The 17647-nt window shown below is 37.8% G+C and overlaps 1 protein-coding gene across 6 annotated transcripts in view; it reads left to right on the forward strand.

The window, feature by feature from the left end:
- The window catches only part of STAG1 (STAG1 cohesin complex component), a 381935-nt gene that overhangs the window by 238803 nt on the left and 125485 nt on the right, over window positions 1–17647 (forward strand). For all 6 annotated transcript variants that reach the window (XM_002716398.5, XM_070072783.1, XM_070072784.1 and 3 more), the window contains one exon: window positions 15659–15810. In XM_002716398.5, the coding sequence (XP_002716444.1) occupies window positions 15659–15810 (152 nt within the window). The remainder of the gene's footprint in view (window positions 1–15658; window positions 15811–17647) is intronic.

Genomic DNA, 17647 nt, shown 5'->3' on the forward strand with positions numbered 1-17647 from the left:
GTCCGGCGCCCCGACCGGGACTAGAACCCGGTGTGCCGGCGCCGCTAGGCAGAGGATTAGCCTAGTGAGCCGCGGCGCCGGCCTAATCATTGGTTCTCAAACTTTAGCATGCATCATAAACACCTACAGAGCTTGTTGAAAGATTGTTGTTGGGCCTAACCCCCAAAGTTGAACAGGTTTCTGGGTGATGTTCTTGCTAGTGTTTTGAGTACTTACTGTAAATACATTGCAAAAGCCTTATTTAAAATTCTGTCATTTCCTGGCTTAACTTGTTGCCCAAAACCAATATGATAATATTGTCTGGAGTCATACTTTATTTTTTCTGCCTCCAGTTCCCTTTTTATCCTCAACATGGTTGATCCATATTAGGGTCTGTTAGTCTCTTGTTAGAGTTCTACAGCAAATATAAAACACAGTTGGTTTACTTTTGAGGTTGAAATTTCTCTTGTTGTAAGAAACAGATTTTGAGCAACTTTTTTAAAAGTAAAATAATAGATATTATGGTTGAAAAATATTTCTGTAGAACATGTAGTAAACACAGTTTATTCTGTGTCTTGAGTATCTTTCTCATTCGGAAAACAGATCTTGTTGGAATCAGTTGCATTTTTTAAAACAGTACTATAAAAATATGGTTTATTGTTTAAAACATTACTCGATATTATACATTGTTTTCTAATTTCATGAACTTTAGTGTCTTCAGCATTTGATATTTTTTCATTTTTCCTATTTTCATCTTTTTAAGTACCGTAATGACCATTTACATGGTTGTCATACTTAGGCAGTTCATTGATTAGATATAAACAAAGCTTAAACACAAAGTAGAAATTGCTTCTGAATAGCCAAAACTGCTGTTATAAAAATTAATGAAGTTGCATTGTCGATACAGTAGTAATTGTTTGGTTTTCCAAGACCAAGGGAAAAGGAGAAGCATTAGGTTAATATAGGGGACACCTTAGAAACTATCCTGCTGGTGGTATTGTGAAAATTCCTAACAGAAAGGAAAACAAGAAAATTAATTTACAAATCTGAAGATAAAAGCCACTGGTGGTGGGATGGGGTGTTTTCTGTATTGGCAAGCTAACCTTTCTTTAGTCCAGAAGCCTGTATACATTCTGTACAACAGATTAAATATGTGCCATATACTCCTTAAAAACACAAGTGAAAGACTATTATAGTACAGAAATATGCAGACTATTTTGCCTCCTAAAATTTTGTTTTGATTATCTATACAAGGCTCTTTAATTCATTTGTTTGTGTCCTCTACTCCATGTAAATGAGGTATTACTGTATTTTACTGACGTTAATATGGTCCTTTTTTGTTCTCCTTTCCATTCATTGTTTTTCAATGACTTTATTATAACCATTTTCTCTGTATTTACCCCTTTGTTTATCTATCTGCCATGCTTAAAAATGTTTTCATTACTGCTTTCTTTCTATATCTTTGAGCTGTGTAATTCGCTCCTCCCTGTAGTTGCCTATCTGTCTCTCCTCACACAATTTACTGATGTCCACTTTAGCTTTAAAGCTGCATAATATACAGTTTTGCTTTAACCTAAGCTCTTTTTATGCCATTATGTAGCATATTTGAATTTCACATTTTTCAAAATCATATTGAAAAATAGAAAGTGAGTTATATTTACACTGGTTTTTCAAAGAATAATACCTGTTTTTAGGCATTTTCTAAATTTACTCTAAAATATTAATGTAATTCCCATGTTTCTGCAATAATGGTGAGATCTTCCAATGCTCTGTTGTATAAAATGTGAAATATTAGTCCCCCTTCCCTTCAACAAAGCACAGAGGGCTTGCTGAGAACTTAATTTCAGACTGGACAGTAATCATTCATCTTTTAAAGGGATTTTTGGTTCTTGACTTTGCCATCGTCTTTTTTTTATGGTATGTGTGCAAGGAATAGATTATAAGATAATCATTTTTATTCACTTTGCAGGACAAGTCTTGGGGACTAGATAAAATGGGCAGGAACATGTAATCCTCTGCTTCAAAGACTATGTGCATGGACAGTTGCAAGGCAGTTATGGCCAGATATGATTATCGTCTTTGGAATAAAATGCTCCTTGACATTGCTTATATCTTAGCTGAGGAGAGACGATCAGGTTAGTTATTTTGTAGGGTACAGATGTGATGAGTTCCAGAGCTTCATTAAGTCATCAGAGTGGTCTTAATCAGTGGTACTTTTAATCTGTTTCCAAGTACCTCATTTTCTTGTTATAAATTAAACAATGTGTCCCGATTGTCAGTGTTTATGCATTGCATTTAATTGTACACTTTTACCTATGTTTTTATTAAAAGTTGTTAACATTCTGTAGGTCTTTAGGACTATTTATTTCAGTTAGAAATACTGTCATTTTCCATTGGAGTTAAACTCTTTTGGAATATTTTTATTGTTAAATTGAAACAATGTTAGCAATTACATTTTATGTAATATTTTCCTTTATCCTAAGTAAAATTTTAAAACACCCTTTCATTTATTTAAAGCACTTTAATAAAGAAGGATGAAGAAGGCTTCCTGTATTATGGTTTACACCTCCCAGGAGACATTTGAAATTAAATTGTCAGTGTACGACTAAAACAATGCATTGATTCTAGAATTTTTTTAATCCTTAGCAAGGAATAAAAGGAGATTGAGTTCATCTAGTCACAGATCATCTAAACAATGGTATTCCTGTCCAGGAGTTTGAGGATGTTCTTCTCAATTTTTTGTTATTTTCTCACATATATTTCTATTATGTTACAAATAGCTTAATTATAATTACCTCTCACTTCTAAAGTAAAAATGCTAATTTGAACAAATAATAAAAACTATAAAAGATTTATATTAATAATGGCATGGAGGTTTTTTTTCTGCTTTCCAAAATATATTGGGAAAAATTGTAAAATGTGGTCAAGGTGACAAATGAGGCCAGTCTTCAACAGTGGTTAACAAGTGCTTCTTAGACATTTGATAGAGTAAACCTTTCTTTATAACTTACTGTTTAACATTATTTTATTGACATGTAGTTCAACATTGATTAATATGTGTTACAATGTAAGCATCTCTGGGCTTTTCCTTTGAGGAAAACTATGTCATATGAAATTGCTTTGTTCTTTAATCAAAGGCTGAAAACTGTTTGCCTCAAAAAATTGACAATTTTTGTCTTTTAGTTAGTAATACTTTAATAGAATGGTTAATAGAAAAGTTTCTGAAGCCAGATTCTGCATTCATATCACTCTTTGCCTTTTACTAGTTGGATAACCTTGGACAAGTCCTTAACTTATCTGAAGTAATTTTTTCTTACGCAAAGTGGAAAAGATAATAATAGCTACCTCTTGTTAAAAGAGATCAGGAGAATTTAGATCAGCGCTTGGCATTTAGAAAGCTGCTGCTATTTAATGACAAGAAGAGCTACTGATGCTTGCCAGTGTTTCCCTTCATTCATGTTTTTACTCAGAATTAATTGAGTACCAATTTATCTTAGTAATAGAAGACTGAACAAATGGAGAAATCAAAAATAAGTAATTTCATAAGTAAATAACTCTAAATTGCTCTTAAGAAAACTGACAGCATGCATTTTTATTTTTATAAATGATTTGGAGACATAAAAGGTGGTATCTGGGGTGAGCTTTACTAAATATTCAAAAGAGTGGGGTATTCTGTGTGGCTTGAGTACTTGCCATTTCCTTGCCATTTTTGGAAATCTCCCAAGTGTCATAGCATCAAGTATATGAGGGGAGTGAAGTGTCAGCCATGGCCATTTTATTGTAATGAGCAAAAAGTCGTTGTGGGAACATAGCCAGCAGCCATATTGGATGTTTTTAGCCAGTGCTCTCGTTTTCTGCTGTGGGGGAAAAAGGGGGTGGGGTTTGTTTTGGGCATTGCAGGGGTTGGGTGGGGGTAATGCAGGGAGGTGCTGGTGACCTCAGCTACTCCTTGCTAACTTCCTTGCCTACATCACAGATAGATTATTTCCAGTTTCTAAGGTTTGGAACTGAAAATTCTAGCAAGTTTGGCATTACCAAAATATAGGTGATAGAGTGTAAATAATTTCTTCCTTTTGTCTTTATATTTTATTTTCCTCATAGTCATTTAAAAATTCTCCTAGAGACTGTTTTCCTTTATATGTTTGTCATTGTGTTTCTATACTTCATTACTTTTGTCCTCCAAGTATAATACCTTTGTTTACTTTCTAGGATTTGTGAGCTGTAGACTTCTGATGTTCTTGGGGGATTAGTGCCTGATACATGGCCAAATGTGCAAAGACTACTCCATCAAATAATTTTACCTGTAAAATAAAGTGTAGCCTCAAAATTGTGATTATCTTTCTAAAAAAGTACATATAGATCTAAAATGACTTTTAAATTTTTCTTTTTTTTTTAGATTTCTATCTTTTAGTTTCTATTATCATATCTGAAGATTAGCCTTCTTTTTGGAGCCAGTTTTTGTAAAGAAATAATGATTTAAAAATATATGCATTTATTTATTTGAGAAGCACAGAGTGAGAATGTACAGGCTCCCATCTGTTGGGAGTTGTCCACAACAAGTTGCCTACAACAGCCCTGCCCTGAACAAGCCAAAGTCAGAAGTGAGCCAGGAAATCAATCCAGGTTTCCCATGTGAGTGTTAAGGACTCAATTACTTGAACCATTACCAATTATTCCCAGTTTCAGCATTACCAGGAAGTTAGGGTCAAATCTAGAGACAGATTTCAGACACAGGAAACCCAGTGCAGGACATGGGCATCTTAACCAGCATCTTACCCGGCAGACTAAATGCTTACACTCGACACTTTTTTTTTTTTTTTTTTTTAAATCAAACACTTCATATCTTCTATTCACTAAGTTGGTGACCTTGGAAAAATTTCCTTTTACACCTCAACTTTTTTTTTTTTTTTAAGATCTATATAGTACTGATTTCGAGAGTGTCCTCTAATAGTAGGGTTGTGAAACTTAAGTAAAATAATCCATGTTAAATATTTATTTAACATAGAGAAGTCATTCAGTAATTCTGTGTTATAACTATGACAAAGAGAACAGCAGAGTTTATTTTAGTTTGCATCTAAAGTGGGCAGAGAACTTGAAAAGAATTTTAAAAATTTTTTGTTACACATTTTAACATTTTCTATGCGGGTACAGTTACATATACTATATACCAAGAATTCATTAAAAAGTAGCTATAATTATATAGCCTCACAACTTTGCCATAACATATTGATGTTTGCTTTAGGATTTATTCTCATATGTATATTTATTAAGGGTTTTATCTTATTTTTTAAAAAATGTTCAAATGGGGCCGGCGCCGCGGCTCACTAGGCTAATCCTCCGCCTTGCGGCGCCGGCACACCGGGTTCTAGTCCCAGTTGGGGCGCCGGATTCTGTCCCGGTTGCCCCTCTTCCAGGCCAGCCCTCTGCTGTGGCCAGGGAGTACAGTGGAGGATGGCCCAGGTGCTTGGGCCCTGCACCCCATGGGAGACCAGGAAAAGCACCTGGCTCCTGGCTCCTGCCATCGGATCAGCGCGGTGCGCCGGCCGCGGCGGCCATTGGAGGGTGAACCAACGGCAAAGAAAGACCTTTCTCTCTGTCTCTCTCTCTCACTGTCCACTCTGCCTGTCAAAAAAAAAAAAAAATGTTCAAATGAGTTTTGTAGCATACATTTGTCTGATTTTAATTTTTATTATATTGTTTTTTATTTTCTAAAATTTAGATCTCTTTTAATATGTTGGACTTCTAAGCCATTGTTTGGATCCTTTATCAGATTTTGAATCCCTTGTCATCTTTTTTTTTTTTTTTTAAGATTTATTTATTTATTTGAAAGAGTTAAACAGAGAGAGGAGAGAGAGAGAGAGAGAGAGAGAGGTCTTCCATCCGATGGTTCACTCGCCAGTTGGCTGCAACAGCTGGAGCTGCGCTGATATGACGCCAAGAGCCAGGAGCTTCTTCTGGGTCTCCCATGCGGGGGCAGGGGCCCAAGGATTTGGGCCATCTTCTGTTGCTTTCCCAGGCCATAGCAGAGAGCTGGATTGGAAGTGTAGCAGCTGGATCTTGAACCAGCGCCCATATGGGATGCCAGCACTTCAGGCTAGGGCGTTAACCCACTGCGCCACAGTGCCAGCCCTGTCATCTTTTCTTTAATTCAGTCTCTCTATGCAGCGTATTATGTGATAGCTTTTTGAGCTAATGGATGTTGGAGAAGCAAATATTTGAGATTTTGCATACCTGAAAACTCTTTGGTATTCTCATGATAAATAGTTTGATCAGTTTTTATTTTACCTTTGAAAAAAAAATTTTTTTTTTTTTTTTCAAAATTTATGTCTTGCTTCTATTGTTGCTTTTGAGAAAGCCAGTGTTATTCAGACTTCTGATTCTGAATCTGTTTCTTGTCTTTTGAAGCTGTTGTATCTTTTTCTTTGTAATGTTTGAAATTTCATGGGGATGTACCCTCGGTGAACATATTTTTTTCCCATTCACTTTGCTGGGCACTTTGATTTCTATTTAGATATTACTCTCTTGAGATATTCTGAGTTTCCTATTATTTTTCATATGGTTTTCATTTATTAGTCTATTCACTTTTCTTATATTTCCTCATTTTTAATGAACTTAATTTTGACTATCATTATAAGTTTCTAATTCGTTCTTATTCTCCAAGTACATTCTGTTTCAGGGACAACATTGTAGCAAAGAAGTTAAAGCTGCTGCCTGCATCGCAGGTATTCCATATGGGTACCAATTTGAGTCTCTCTCCCATTTGTGTCTCACTCACCCCTGATTTCAATTTCCTCCCATTTAATAGAAAATCCTTACCATTATACTGAGATGCTATGACAGTGCCCATCTTTTAGAAATCATTTGTGTCAGTCTGGATTCTCCAGAGAAACGGACCTATTGAAGAAACACTCATATCACACAGAAAAATGTATTTCAATAAATTGACTCAATGCAGTTGTGAGAGCTGGCATATTTCAAATTTGTCAGGCAGGTCAGCAAACTGGAAACTAAGGAGTTTTGCAGTCTTGAGTTAGATCTGCGGGTCTGGCTGGAAGCTCAGAAGATTAGGCAAACATTTCCTCTGTAAAACCCTTGTAACCCTTCAACTGATTGGAGTAGGTAATTATTGGCGATATTCTTCTTAATATCAACTGATTTTAGATGTTGGCCATATGTAGAAAATATCTTCAAGGTGGGGCCGGTACTATGGTGCAAGTAGGTTAATCCTCTGCCTGCAGCGCCGGCATCCCATATGGGCACTAGTTCTAGTCCCGGCTGCTCTTCTTCCCATCCAGCTCTTTGCTATGGCCTGGGAAAGCACTAGAAGATGGCCCAAGTCCTTGGGCCCCTGCACCCACATGGAAGACCCAGAAGAAGCTCCTGGCTCCTGGCTTCAGAAGGGCACAGCTCCCACCGTTGTTGCCAGTTGGGGAATGAACCATTGGATGGAAGACCTCTCTTTTTCTCTCTGCCTCTCCTCTCTCTGTGTAACTCTGACTTTTGAATAAATAAATAAATCTTTAAAAAAAATCTTCAAGGTAATAACTGGATTAGTGGATTTTTAAAAAAATTCTTTATTTTGTTTGAAAGGCAGAGAGAGAGAGAGACAGACTGAAAGAGAGATCTTCCATATAGTGGTTCACTTACCAAGCATTCAAAACCAGGACTGGACCAGGCTAAAGGAAGGAGCCCAGAGCCTAGAGCCTCGTCTCAGTCTCCCACTGGAGTGGCCGAGACCCAAGCACTTGAACCATTGCGTTCTGCCTCCCAAGGTATGCATCAGCAGGAAGCTGGATTGGAATCAGAGAAGCTAGTACTCAAGCCAGGCACCCTGGCATGGAATGTGGGTATCTCAAAGGTATCTCAAGTGTCATTTCACTACTGTGCCAGACACCTATCTCCTAGATTAGTGTTTTGTTTTGTTTTGTTTTGTTTTTTAATTATTTTATTTATTTATTTTTTTAGACAGGCAGAGTGGACAGTGAGAGAGAGAGAGACAGAGAGAAAGGTCTTCCTTTTGCCGTTGGTTCACCCTCCAATGGCCGCCGCAGCTGGCGCGCAGCGGCCGGCGCATCACGCTGATCCAAAGCCAGGAGCCAGGTGCTTTTCCTGGTCTCCCATGCGGGTGCAGGGCCCAAGCACTTGGGCCATCCTCCACTGCACTCCCGGGCCACAGCAGAGAGCTGGCCTGGAAGAGGGGCAACCGGGACAGAATCCGGCGCCCCGACCGGGACTAGAACCTGGTGTGCCGGCGCCTCAAGGCAGAGGATTAGCCTATTGATCCACGGCGCCGGCAGATTAGTGTTTGATTATATTATATTACTGGCCACAATAGCCAGGCCAACCCTTGACATATAAACTATCATATGCATTTTGGTTCCCTAATGGCCTTCTAGCGACAGTGCCGTTTCTCTCCTTTTCATTTAACCAATTCTCAAAGAATTATTTATATTTAGTTTCTTGACTTAGTCTTCTCCTATGCAGTTCTCCCATGCAGTTTTCTCTCTGCCACTTCACTGCTTCTGTTATTGAAGTCAACAGTTACTTTCTGTGGTTCAAGTCAGTGGCTGACTCCCAGATGTCCCCTCCCTCCCTCCCCTTCCTTCTTTATTTTTTTGAAAAGCAAGTTCACAGAAGCAGAGAGAGATGTCTTCCATCTGCTGGTTCACACCCCAAATGACTGCTGTAGCAGGAGCTGAACTGATCTGAAGCCAGGAGCCTGGAACTTCTGGGTCTCCTATCTTGGTAAAGGGGCTCAAGGACTTGGGCCATCTTCTGTTGCTTTCCCAGGCACATTAGCAGGAAGCTGGATTGGAAGTGAAACAGCCAGGACTCAAACCGGTGCCCTTATGGGATGCCGGCTCTGCAGGTGGCAGCTTTACTCAATGTGCCACAGTGCCAACCCCTTTCATTCTCTGGAAAGGTAGAGCTACCTCTTCTTTCTGTTTACTTGTCTTCTGAAATAGCACATTTTCCTTTTGGATCTTAAGTAATTGTGCTTACTCAATTATCTCAGCACTTGATTTTCAGATCTTCTTTCTTTAATGTTTACTCAGTCCTTCGTGAAAGAAAAATTAAAAACCAATTCCATGGTTTTTTATTAAAAAATAATGATAGTGACATAATTAATACAGTCACATGATTTAAAAATTAAAGCAAAAAGTGTTGTATATTTTTCTACTTAGCCCTCATCCATCAGACTCTTCCCTGAAGGAAACCAAAGTTCTTGATTTCTTATATATCTTTCCAAAGAAATGTTAGGCATGTAATAGCAAATACAAAATCAGTGGGAGACATTGTGATAGAATGGAGCAAGACTGCCTTTAATCAAATAATGTTTCTGCCACTCATTAGCTGTGTAACTCTGCCTCATTTTTCTCTGTGTAAGAAGGGAATAATAATAAATCATAGTTTTTATTTCATATAAATGAAGAACTGTAAAGAAATGTGACTGGCCCATAAAAAAGAATAACATTCCTTTTTGTAAATAATTTAATATGCACTCAGGCATCTTGCATTTTTCTAATCAGATATCTTGGTAAGCTTTCCTTTGTAACAAATCATGTCTCATCTCTTTTTTTAAAATTTATTTATTTATTTGAAAATCAGAGTTACAGAGAGAAAGTAGAAGAGGCAGAGAAAGAGATCCTCCATGTGCTGGTTCACCCCCTAGATGGCTGCAATATCCAGTGCTGGGTCAGGCAGGTGCCAGGAGTTTCATTCGGGTTTCCCATGTGGGTAGGAGGGGCTCAATTATTTGGGCCATCTTCTGCTACTCTTTCCAGGCTATTAGCAGGGAGCTGGATCAGAAGTGAAACAGCCAGGACATGAACCCACACACATATGGGATGCTGACATTGAGGGTGGCTGCTTTACCCACTATGCCACAACGCTGGCCCCCCATATCTTTTCTAATGGGTAGATATATTTTAGATGGATATGTCATCCCATCGTATGATTCCAAATACCAATGTATTTGATAGTAGTTTCTAAATATATATCTATTCTTAGATACAATAAGCAAACACCTTTCTAATTCCTCTTGCCTCTCTATTTCTCTTGTTTTCTTATTATAATCTAACAATCTTATAGCTCTGCCTTCAAAATATGTTTCATATCTAATTATTTCTATCTATTGCTGCTACCTTAGTCCCAACCAGCATCACTGGTCTCAGTTTGTCCATCCCCAAACCTTAAGAATTAGCATTGTGGGGCCAGCGCTGTGGCACAGCAGGTTACAGCCCTGGTCTGAAGTGCCAGCATCCCATATGGATGCCGGTTCTAGACCCAGCTGCTCCTCTTCTGATCCAGCTCTCTGTTATGGCTTGGGAAAGCAGTAAAAGATGGCCCAAGTCTTTGGGCCCTGCACGCACAATGGATATCAGGAAGAAGCGCCTGGCTCCAGGCTTTGGATCCGCACAGTTCTGGCTGTTGCAGCCATCTGGGCAGTGAACCATCAGATGGAAGACCTCTCTTTGTCTCTACCTCTCTCTGTACCTCTTTCAGATAAATAAAATAAATCTTTTTTTTTAAAAAGAATTACAATTGCAAATTGATCAAAATATTTTCAACTTTCCTTCAATATTCTCTTCCCTTTTTACAGTTTTACTGTTTTATGGTATGTTGGTACAATAATTTATAATGTAAATCAGAGTGAACATTTGTCATAGTGGTTAAGATATCTACCTCCCATATCCAAGTGCCTGGATTCCAGTCCAGTCTCTAGTCTGAATTCCAGTTTCTTATGTGTATCCTGGGAGGCAGTGGTGATGGCTCAGGTACTTGGGTCCCTGCTACTCATGGAGTCCTAGCTTGAGTTCCGAACTGGTTTGGCCTGGCTCACCCTGGCTGTTGTGGGCATTTGTGGAGTGAAACCATGCATGGAAGTGTGCTTTCTCTCTCTCTGTCTCTCTCTTTTTCTCTCCCTCTCTATTAAATAAAAAAAAATTAAAAAGTGAGTAAATAAATCAAACTAGTTCTTAATACTCCAGTACGTTTTACCCCATTTAGATTTGGTTCCTGATATCTCACCAGAAGACCACTTTTAGTGGAATCCTTCTGTTCTTGCCTCTTAGTCTCATCTCCTGCCTTTGCCCACTTGTATGCTATAGCTACATTGAAAACCTTGGTCTTTTATGTCTATTCTCATAACAATTTACACCATAACCTTTGCCCTATGTATTCCATCTGCAGAAACACTTATCTGCAATGCAATCCCATGCCCATTCTCTCACTTCATGCTGAAATGTTAAGGTCTGTAGAGTCCTTCTTAACTAATCATCTGAAATAGTACCTCCTTCACAGACAAACACACTTACCCCCTAACTCTCTCTCTTTTCTTACCATACTTTATCTTTCTTTATAGTATTTACCATTTAACTAACATGGTTTTCCATTTGTCTATTATCTATTTATATTCTCACTAGAATGCAAAATCACAACTTTTTTGTTTGTTTTTGTAGTACCTGATACAATGCTTGGTATATTTTTGATTGATAGATAAATAATGAACAACACTCTGCTTTTTAATCTATCTTCCTGAAAGACCTAATTACCAACCTGTCACTAAATAGTACTTTTGTAAAATGTAACAAAAAGGACTTAAAGAAAAAAATGAAATGTATTTGTGTTATATTATCATTAAACATACATAACGATTGCTGGCACCATGGCTCAATAGGCTAATCCTCCAACTGCGGCGCCGGTACCCCGGGTTCTAGTCCTGGTTAGGGCGCCAGATTCTGTCCCAGTTGCTCCTCTTCCAGTGCAGCTCTCTGCTGTGGCCTGGGAGTGCAGTGGAGGAGCCCTGGACCAGCATGGGAGACCAGGATAAGCACCTGGCTCCTGGCTTCAGATCAGCGTGGTGCGCCAGCCGCGGTGGCCATTGGAGGGTGAACCAACGGTATAGGAAGACCTTTCTCTCTGTCTCTCTCTCTCACTGTCCACTCTGCCTGTCAATAATAATAATAATAATAATAATGTTATCAGATTGCTATAAAAGTTTTTAAACATTTTGAAGTTTGTACTTAACATCAACTTCTGCTACATGTGTTGTCTTTTCTGTTCAGCACTGAAGAACAGACCATGTATAGTATATTGGTGAACTAGAAAATGGTCTCTGCTTCTATAGCCTACAGTTAAAATATGGAAACTAAATGAAGTATTCTCCTTAGTAGGCAAGAAGAAGACACTTGAAAGCCTATATTCATAGGATCATGGCTGGATTCCTATAGGATTAAGTTATAAAATGTTTCTGTTAGCACTACCAGTAAAATTTCATGTTATCACTCTGTGCAGCTATCAGTATTTTTCAGTAAAGTCAATAAAATATTGTAATCCACATGTTGTATATCTCATTAAATTTAAGGCGGTTATCAATCGTTTGTTTATATATTGGTCAGTGAACTGAAAATTTCAGTGACGCCTCAGTTTTACATATTTAGAAATACCTTATCTCGGAGGCTAAATACTGCCATATTAATATTTTTCTGAGCATATATTGATTTTTTTGTTTCAGTGTGCTATTTTATTGCTTATGTATCTGGGCTGGGCTGATGTTCATTACCTAATGACAGTTTGAGTTTAACACCTTGGTTCAAAAGGATATGGATAACTAAAAGGAAAAGTTATTAATATAAGAAAACAAATAAGCATTAGCTTCCAGTGGTAAATTCTAATCAGTGTTGGTGTTAATTTTAGTGCTTTCTAACTCCTTGATCTTGAAGCCATTTTGCTGAAGAGATCTAGAAGTACGTACTGAATTACATTCCATTGGATCTGTGTGCCCTGAACAAGCTCTTATAAATTGTATTTTCCTTGACTTCGATGTAATTCTAAATGTTTACTAAATTAAATAATTTTGTTTTATATTTTGGTTTAAGAGCAGAAACAATCACTGTAAACATGGATCTGGCAAAAATGTTGAGTTTCAGAGTAACAAATTGGTTAAATGTGTGTGAAAAATGAACATATGTACATATGTAGCAGTATGTACATTTCCATACATTTTTTTGCACCAAAATAATCTTTAATTCCATGTTCTGTGAAATTTTAAAGTAAATACCTTTGTTCATGTTGCTACATGTAACTAAAGGAAATTTTTATATTTTAAAAGAAATGCATGCTCATTTTAATCAAATGAATATATTTGCCAATATGTAAATCATTTTTTCTAAAGCACTAAACAGTTCACTTTTTCATAACTGAAAATTTGAAGTTGAATAACTTAAAGGGGGAAATTATTACCAGTACAATATTTTATTACTCCCTTTTTTCATTTTCAATTATGTTTATATACAGAAGATCAATTTAGCATATGTTAAGTAAAGATTTCAACTGTTTGCACCCACACAGAAACACAAAATGTAAAATACTGTTTGAGTACTAGTAATAGCATTAAATCACAATGTACAACACATTAATTAAGAACAGAGATCCTATATGAGGAGTAAGTGCAGTGACTCTTGTTGTTGACTTAACAAACTGACACTCTTGTTTATGGTGTCAGTAATCACCCTAGGCTCTTGTCATGAGTTGCCAAGGCTATGGAGGCCTTTTGAGTTCATTATGATCAATTTTGAACTGAAATTGATCACTTTGACTAGTGAGATGGCATTGGTACATGCCACCTTGATGGGATTGAATTGGAATCCCTTGGCACGTTTCTAACTCTACCATTTGGGGCACGTCAGAGTGAGCATGTCCCAAATTGTATATCTCCTCCCTCTCTTATTCCCACTCTTATATTGAACAGAGATCACTTTTTGTGGGGAGCAACTGAGACTAGACTAAGTTACTGGAATTAAGACTTATTCTATGCATCTGCTCTCCCACAATATGGCGCTGGGGAGGAGTAAACTTCTACGCAGCTGCCTCTCGCCAATTTGACTGATAAGCTGCAGGAGCTGATCCTGCTCCTGATTGGAGGAGAGCAGTGTGCTCGGCGTGTGGGCAGCAGAGTTGGGATTGGTGGAAGAGGACTATAAAGGAGGAGAGAGACAACATGCACCGGGTACATCTGAAGGAACACCTGAGCAGCCTCCGAGAGAGCCGGCCGGCGGTGTGCCGCTCCTCTGCGGAAGCGGGGAAAGTGGCAGGGGGTACCGCCCCTCCACGGAGGTGGAGGGGTCGGCAGCCAACCCAGGAAGGACCAGCAGCAAACCCGGGAAGGGCCGAGCAGACAAAAGAACAGCGCAGGGTCTAGTGTCGTTCCTCCACGAAGAGGGGGAGCAACAACTTTTCAGTTAAATTAAAACACCTAAGAATAATTGTGTTAATTACAGAGTTCAACCAACAGTATTAAGTAGGACAAAAAAAATACTAAAAGGGATCAAGTATTAAGTTGTTCATCAACAGTCAGGACAAAGGCTGATCAAGTCACTGTTTCTCATAGTGTCCATTTCACTTCAACAGATTTCATTTTTGGTGCTCGGTCAGTTGTCACCAATCAGGGAGAACATACTGGCTTATTTCACTCAGCATGATGTGTTTCAGATTCCTCCATTTTGTTGTAAATGACTAGATTTCATTGTTTTTTTACTGCTGTGTAGTATTCTATAGAGTACATGTCCCATAATTTCTTTATCCAGTCTACTGTTGATGGGCATTTGGGTTGATTCCATGTCTTAGCTATTGTGAATTGAGCTGCAATAAACATTAAGGTGCAGACAGTTTAATTTCCTTTGGGTAAATTCCAAGGAGTGGTATGGCTGGGTTGTATGGTAGGGTTATCTTCAGGTTTCTGAGGAATCTCCAGACTGACTTCCATAGTGGCTTGACCAGTTTGCATTCCCACCAACAGTTGGTTCGTGTCCCTTTTTCCCTATATCCTCGCTATCATCTGTTGTTGGTAGATTTCTATATGTGAGCCATTGTAACCTGGGTGAGGTGAAACCACATTGTGGTTTTGATTTGCATTTATTATTCCTTTGACAGTATTTCTTAAACTCTGTCTCAGTAATGAAAATACATATGAATTGACAAAAGTTTAATCTTTGTGTTATTCATGTTTGTTACTGTATATAAAATAGGAATTTGACAATATTCAATAAGGACACTGTTTTTTTCCTTTTTTTTCTAATAAGGACACTATTGAATAAGTGTGAATTTGAAAGTGTATGAATACTAAGATTGCAAGAATAGGTTGATTGGAAATCCACAGAATGCATTTTAAATGGTGGCTCAGTGTGTTTTTCAGGACTTGGGAGTTGTATAACTCACTGAGGTTAGGAACAAAGGGAAAGAAGGGTCATCTTTGAGAATAAAGATCACAAATTGATGGTAGACATCTAAGGCAGACATTTAGGAACATTTGCGTACACAGATCTGGTGGTCGGAAAAGAAGTTTAAACTTGATTAGTATGTCCTCACTAGGCTGTGTGTATCTGGAATTGGGGAAGGCCTTGTTGAATGTTACATAAATATTTCCTGCTGGTAATTTTTAAGTGGCTAATATTAAGAAGTCAAGTTGTTTGCTACAGAGGCAGAGAAAATTATATTGGTTACAAACATGATGTTTATTTCTATAGGTTAATTTTTTTTAAAGAAGTCAAGTTATGCATGGATTATGAAATAGAATTTGTGTAGTTCCCTTCCTTCATCCATTTGCTTTATCACTTGAGTGCTTATGGATGAAGATTTGATTCATTGGAGAGTTATATAATATTCCTTTATTTCATAGCCATGAAACTCATGACTGCTCTGGTGAATGTTGCCTTAAACCTCAGTATTCATCAGGACAATACACAGAGACAGTATGAAGCTGAGAGAAATAAAATGATTGGGAAGAGAGCCAATGAAAGGCTGGAGTTACTACTTCAGAAACGTAAAGAGGTAAGTTCGTTCCATGGAATGGCTTTGTTGTTCTTATGTTCCATAAACACATACTAGCTATATTTCTAGTTTTTATGTTCTCTGTAAAAATGTCTGTGTGCATTTTTGACATTTATTTTTAAGTTAGATTATTTGATTTTAAAGTTTTCTCATGAAACTGAATGTGTTTTGGATGAAAAAATGTGATTGAAAAATGAAAAAAGTGATTGTTTGATGGCAGCAGGGAATCACATAATACCTCTTCATTTGAGAGATGGTGGTGATTTGGGAATTAGGCAACACAGAAAAATTGTCAGGAAGTCTGATACAAATACTAAAACTTCAGAACTGGGGACCACAGCCTCACCTGTTGGTTCCATGTGGGGAATGAACTAGTTGACTCAAGATCTTTCTCTTCCTCTGTCCCTCTTTTCCTTTCATTCCCTCTATCACTTTGCCTTTCAAACAGACAAGTCTTTAAAAAATAAAAAATAAAAAAAAAGAACTGAGCCAAACAAATTTTAGTTCATGTGTAAGGCATTCCTGTGATTGGTAGCAATTTTATAACATTTCCGTATATGTATTGAAAATGCTTTTAAAGTGGATTTTTAAACCCATCATCTTACTTGCAGGGCAACAATAAAGTCTTTAATTAAGCAGGAAATATGACACTTATGGTAACTTTGAAATAAATATCATGTGGTTGAAGTATGTGGAGAATTGAAAAATTAAGACTTTTAGAAAACATTTTTTCATCCAATATGAAATACAGTTTTAGATCTGCAGTATAAGTCTTTTAGCAAAGGAATAATACCACATTGTTTCAAAGAAATGTCATATGAAAAATGGGCAGTGTGTTATAATGGGACAAAAAGCAAAAAAGAAACCTTATGATTAAATTACTATCTGTACTATATATTTTTTTTAAATGGAGCTACTGTAAGAAAGTATCCCAAATAAGGGCTTCAGGAAATGAAAGTCATTTTCTCAGCCGGCGCCGTGGCTCAATAGGCTAATCCTCCACCTTGCGGCGCCGGCACACCGGGTTCTAGTCCCGGTTGGGGCGCCGGATTCTGTCCCGGTTGCCCCTCTTCCAGGCCAGCTCTCTGCTATGGCCAGGGAGTGCAGTGGAGGATGGCCCAGGTGCTTGGGCCCTGCACCCCATGGGAGACCAGGAAAAGCACCTGGCTCCTGGCTCCTGCCATCGGATCAGCGCGGTGCGCCGGCTGCAGCGGCGGCCATTGGAGGGTGATCCAACGGCAAAGGAAGACCTTTCTCTCTGTCTCTCTCTCTCACTGTCCACTCTGCCTGTCAAAAAAAAAAATAAATAAAAAAAAAAAATAAAAAAGTCATTTTCTCAAAGTTTCAGAAGCTAGAAGTCTAAAATTGTGTTGGCAAGGCTGTGCTCCCTGTGAAGACATTAGATTGTATCATAGCTTCTGGTTTCTTGGCTTGTATCAACCTGCCACCAGTCTTTACCTGATATCCTTCCTTTTTGTTTGTCTCCAAATTTATCCTTCTCATAAGGACACCAGTTATATTGAATTAGGAACCCATCCTACTTGTTTATGGTCTCATCTTTATGAATTAACATCTGCCAGAATGCTGTTTCCAAATAAAATCATATTCTGAGATACTAGGGATCAGGACATAAACATACATTTTTGAAACACAATTTAACCCATACATATACCAAACTTGAAATATGGCAGTAAATACTGGAACTGAGTTTTATTCAGTGCCATGCACTAACATGATTCCTCTTAAAAATTAATTGATTTTTATATAATGGAGCAGAAGTAATTTTTAAAACTTGCAGTAAAGTTGGAGTAGTTTAAATAATACAAAAGTACAGGTG

This window comes from Oryctolagus cuniculus, chromosome 4 (genome assembly GCF_051225735.1).
Source record: "Oryctolagus cuniculus isolate XC-2025 breed Fujian yellow rabbit chromosome 4, ASM5122573v1, whole genome shotgun sequence".
NCBI classification, from domain to species: domain Eukaryota; kingdom Metazoa; phylum Chordata; class Mammalia; order Lagomorpha; family Leporidae; genus Oryctolagus; species Oryctolagus cuniculus.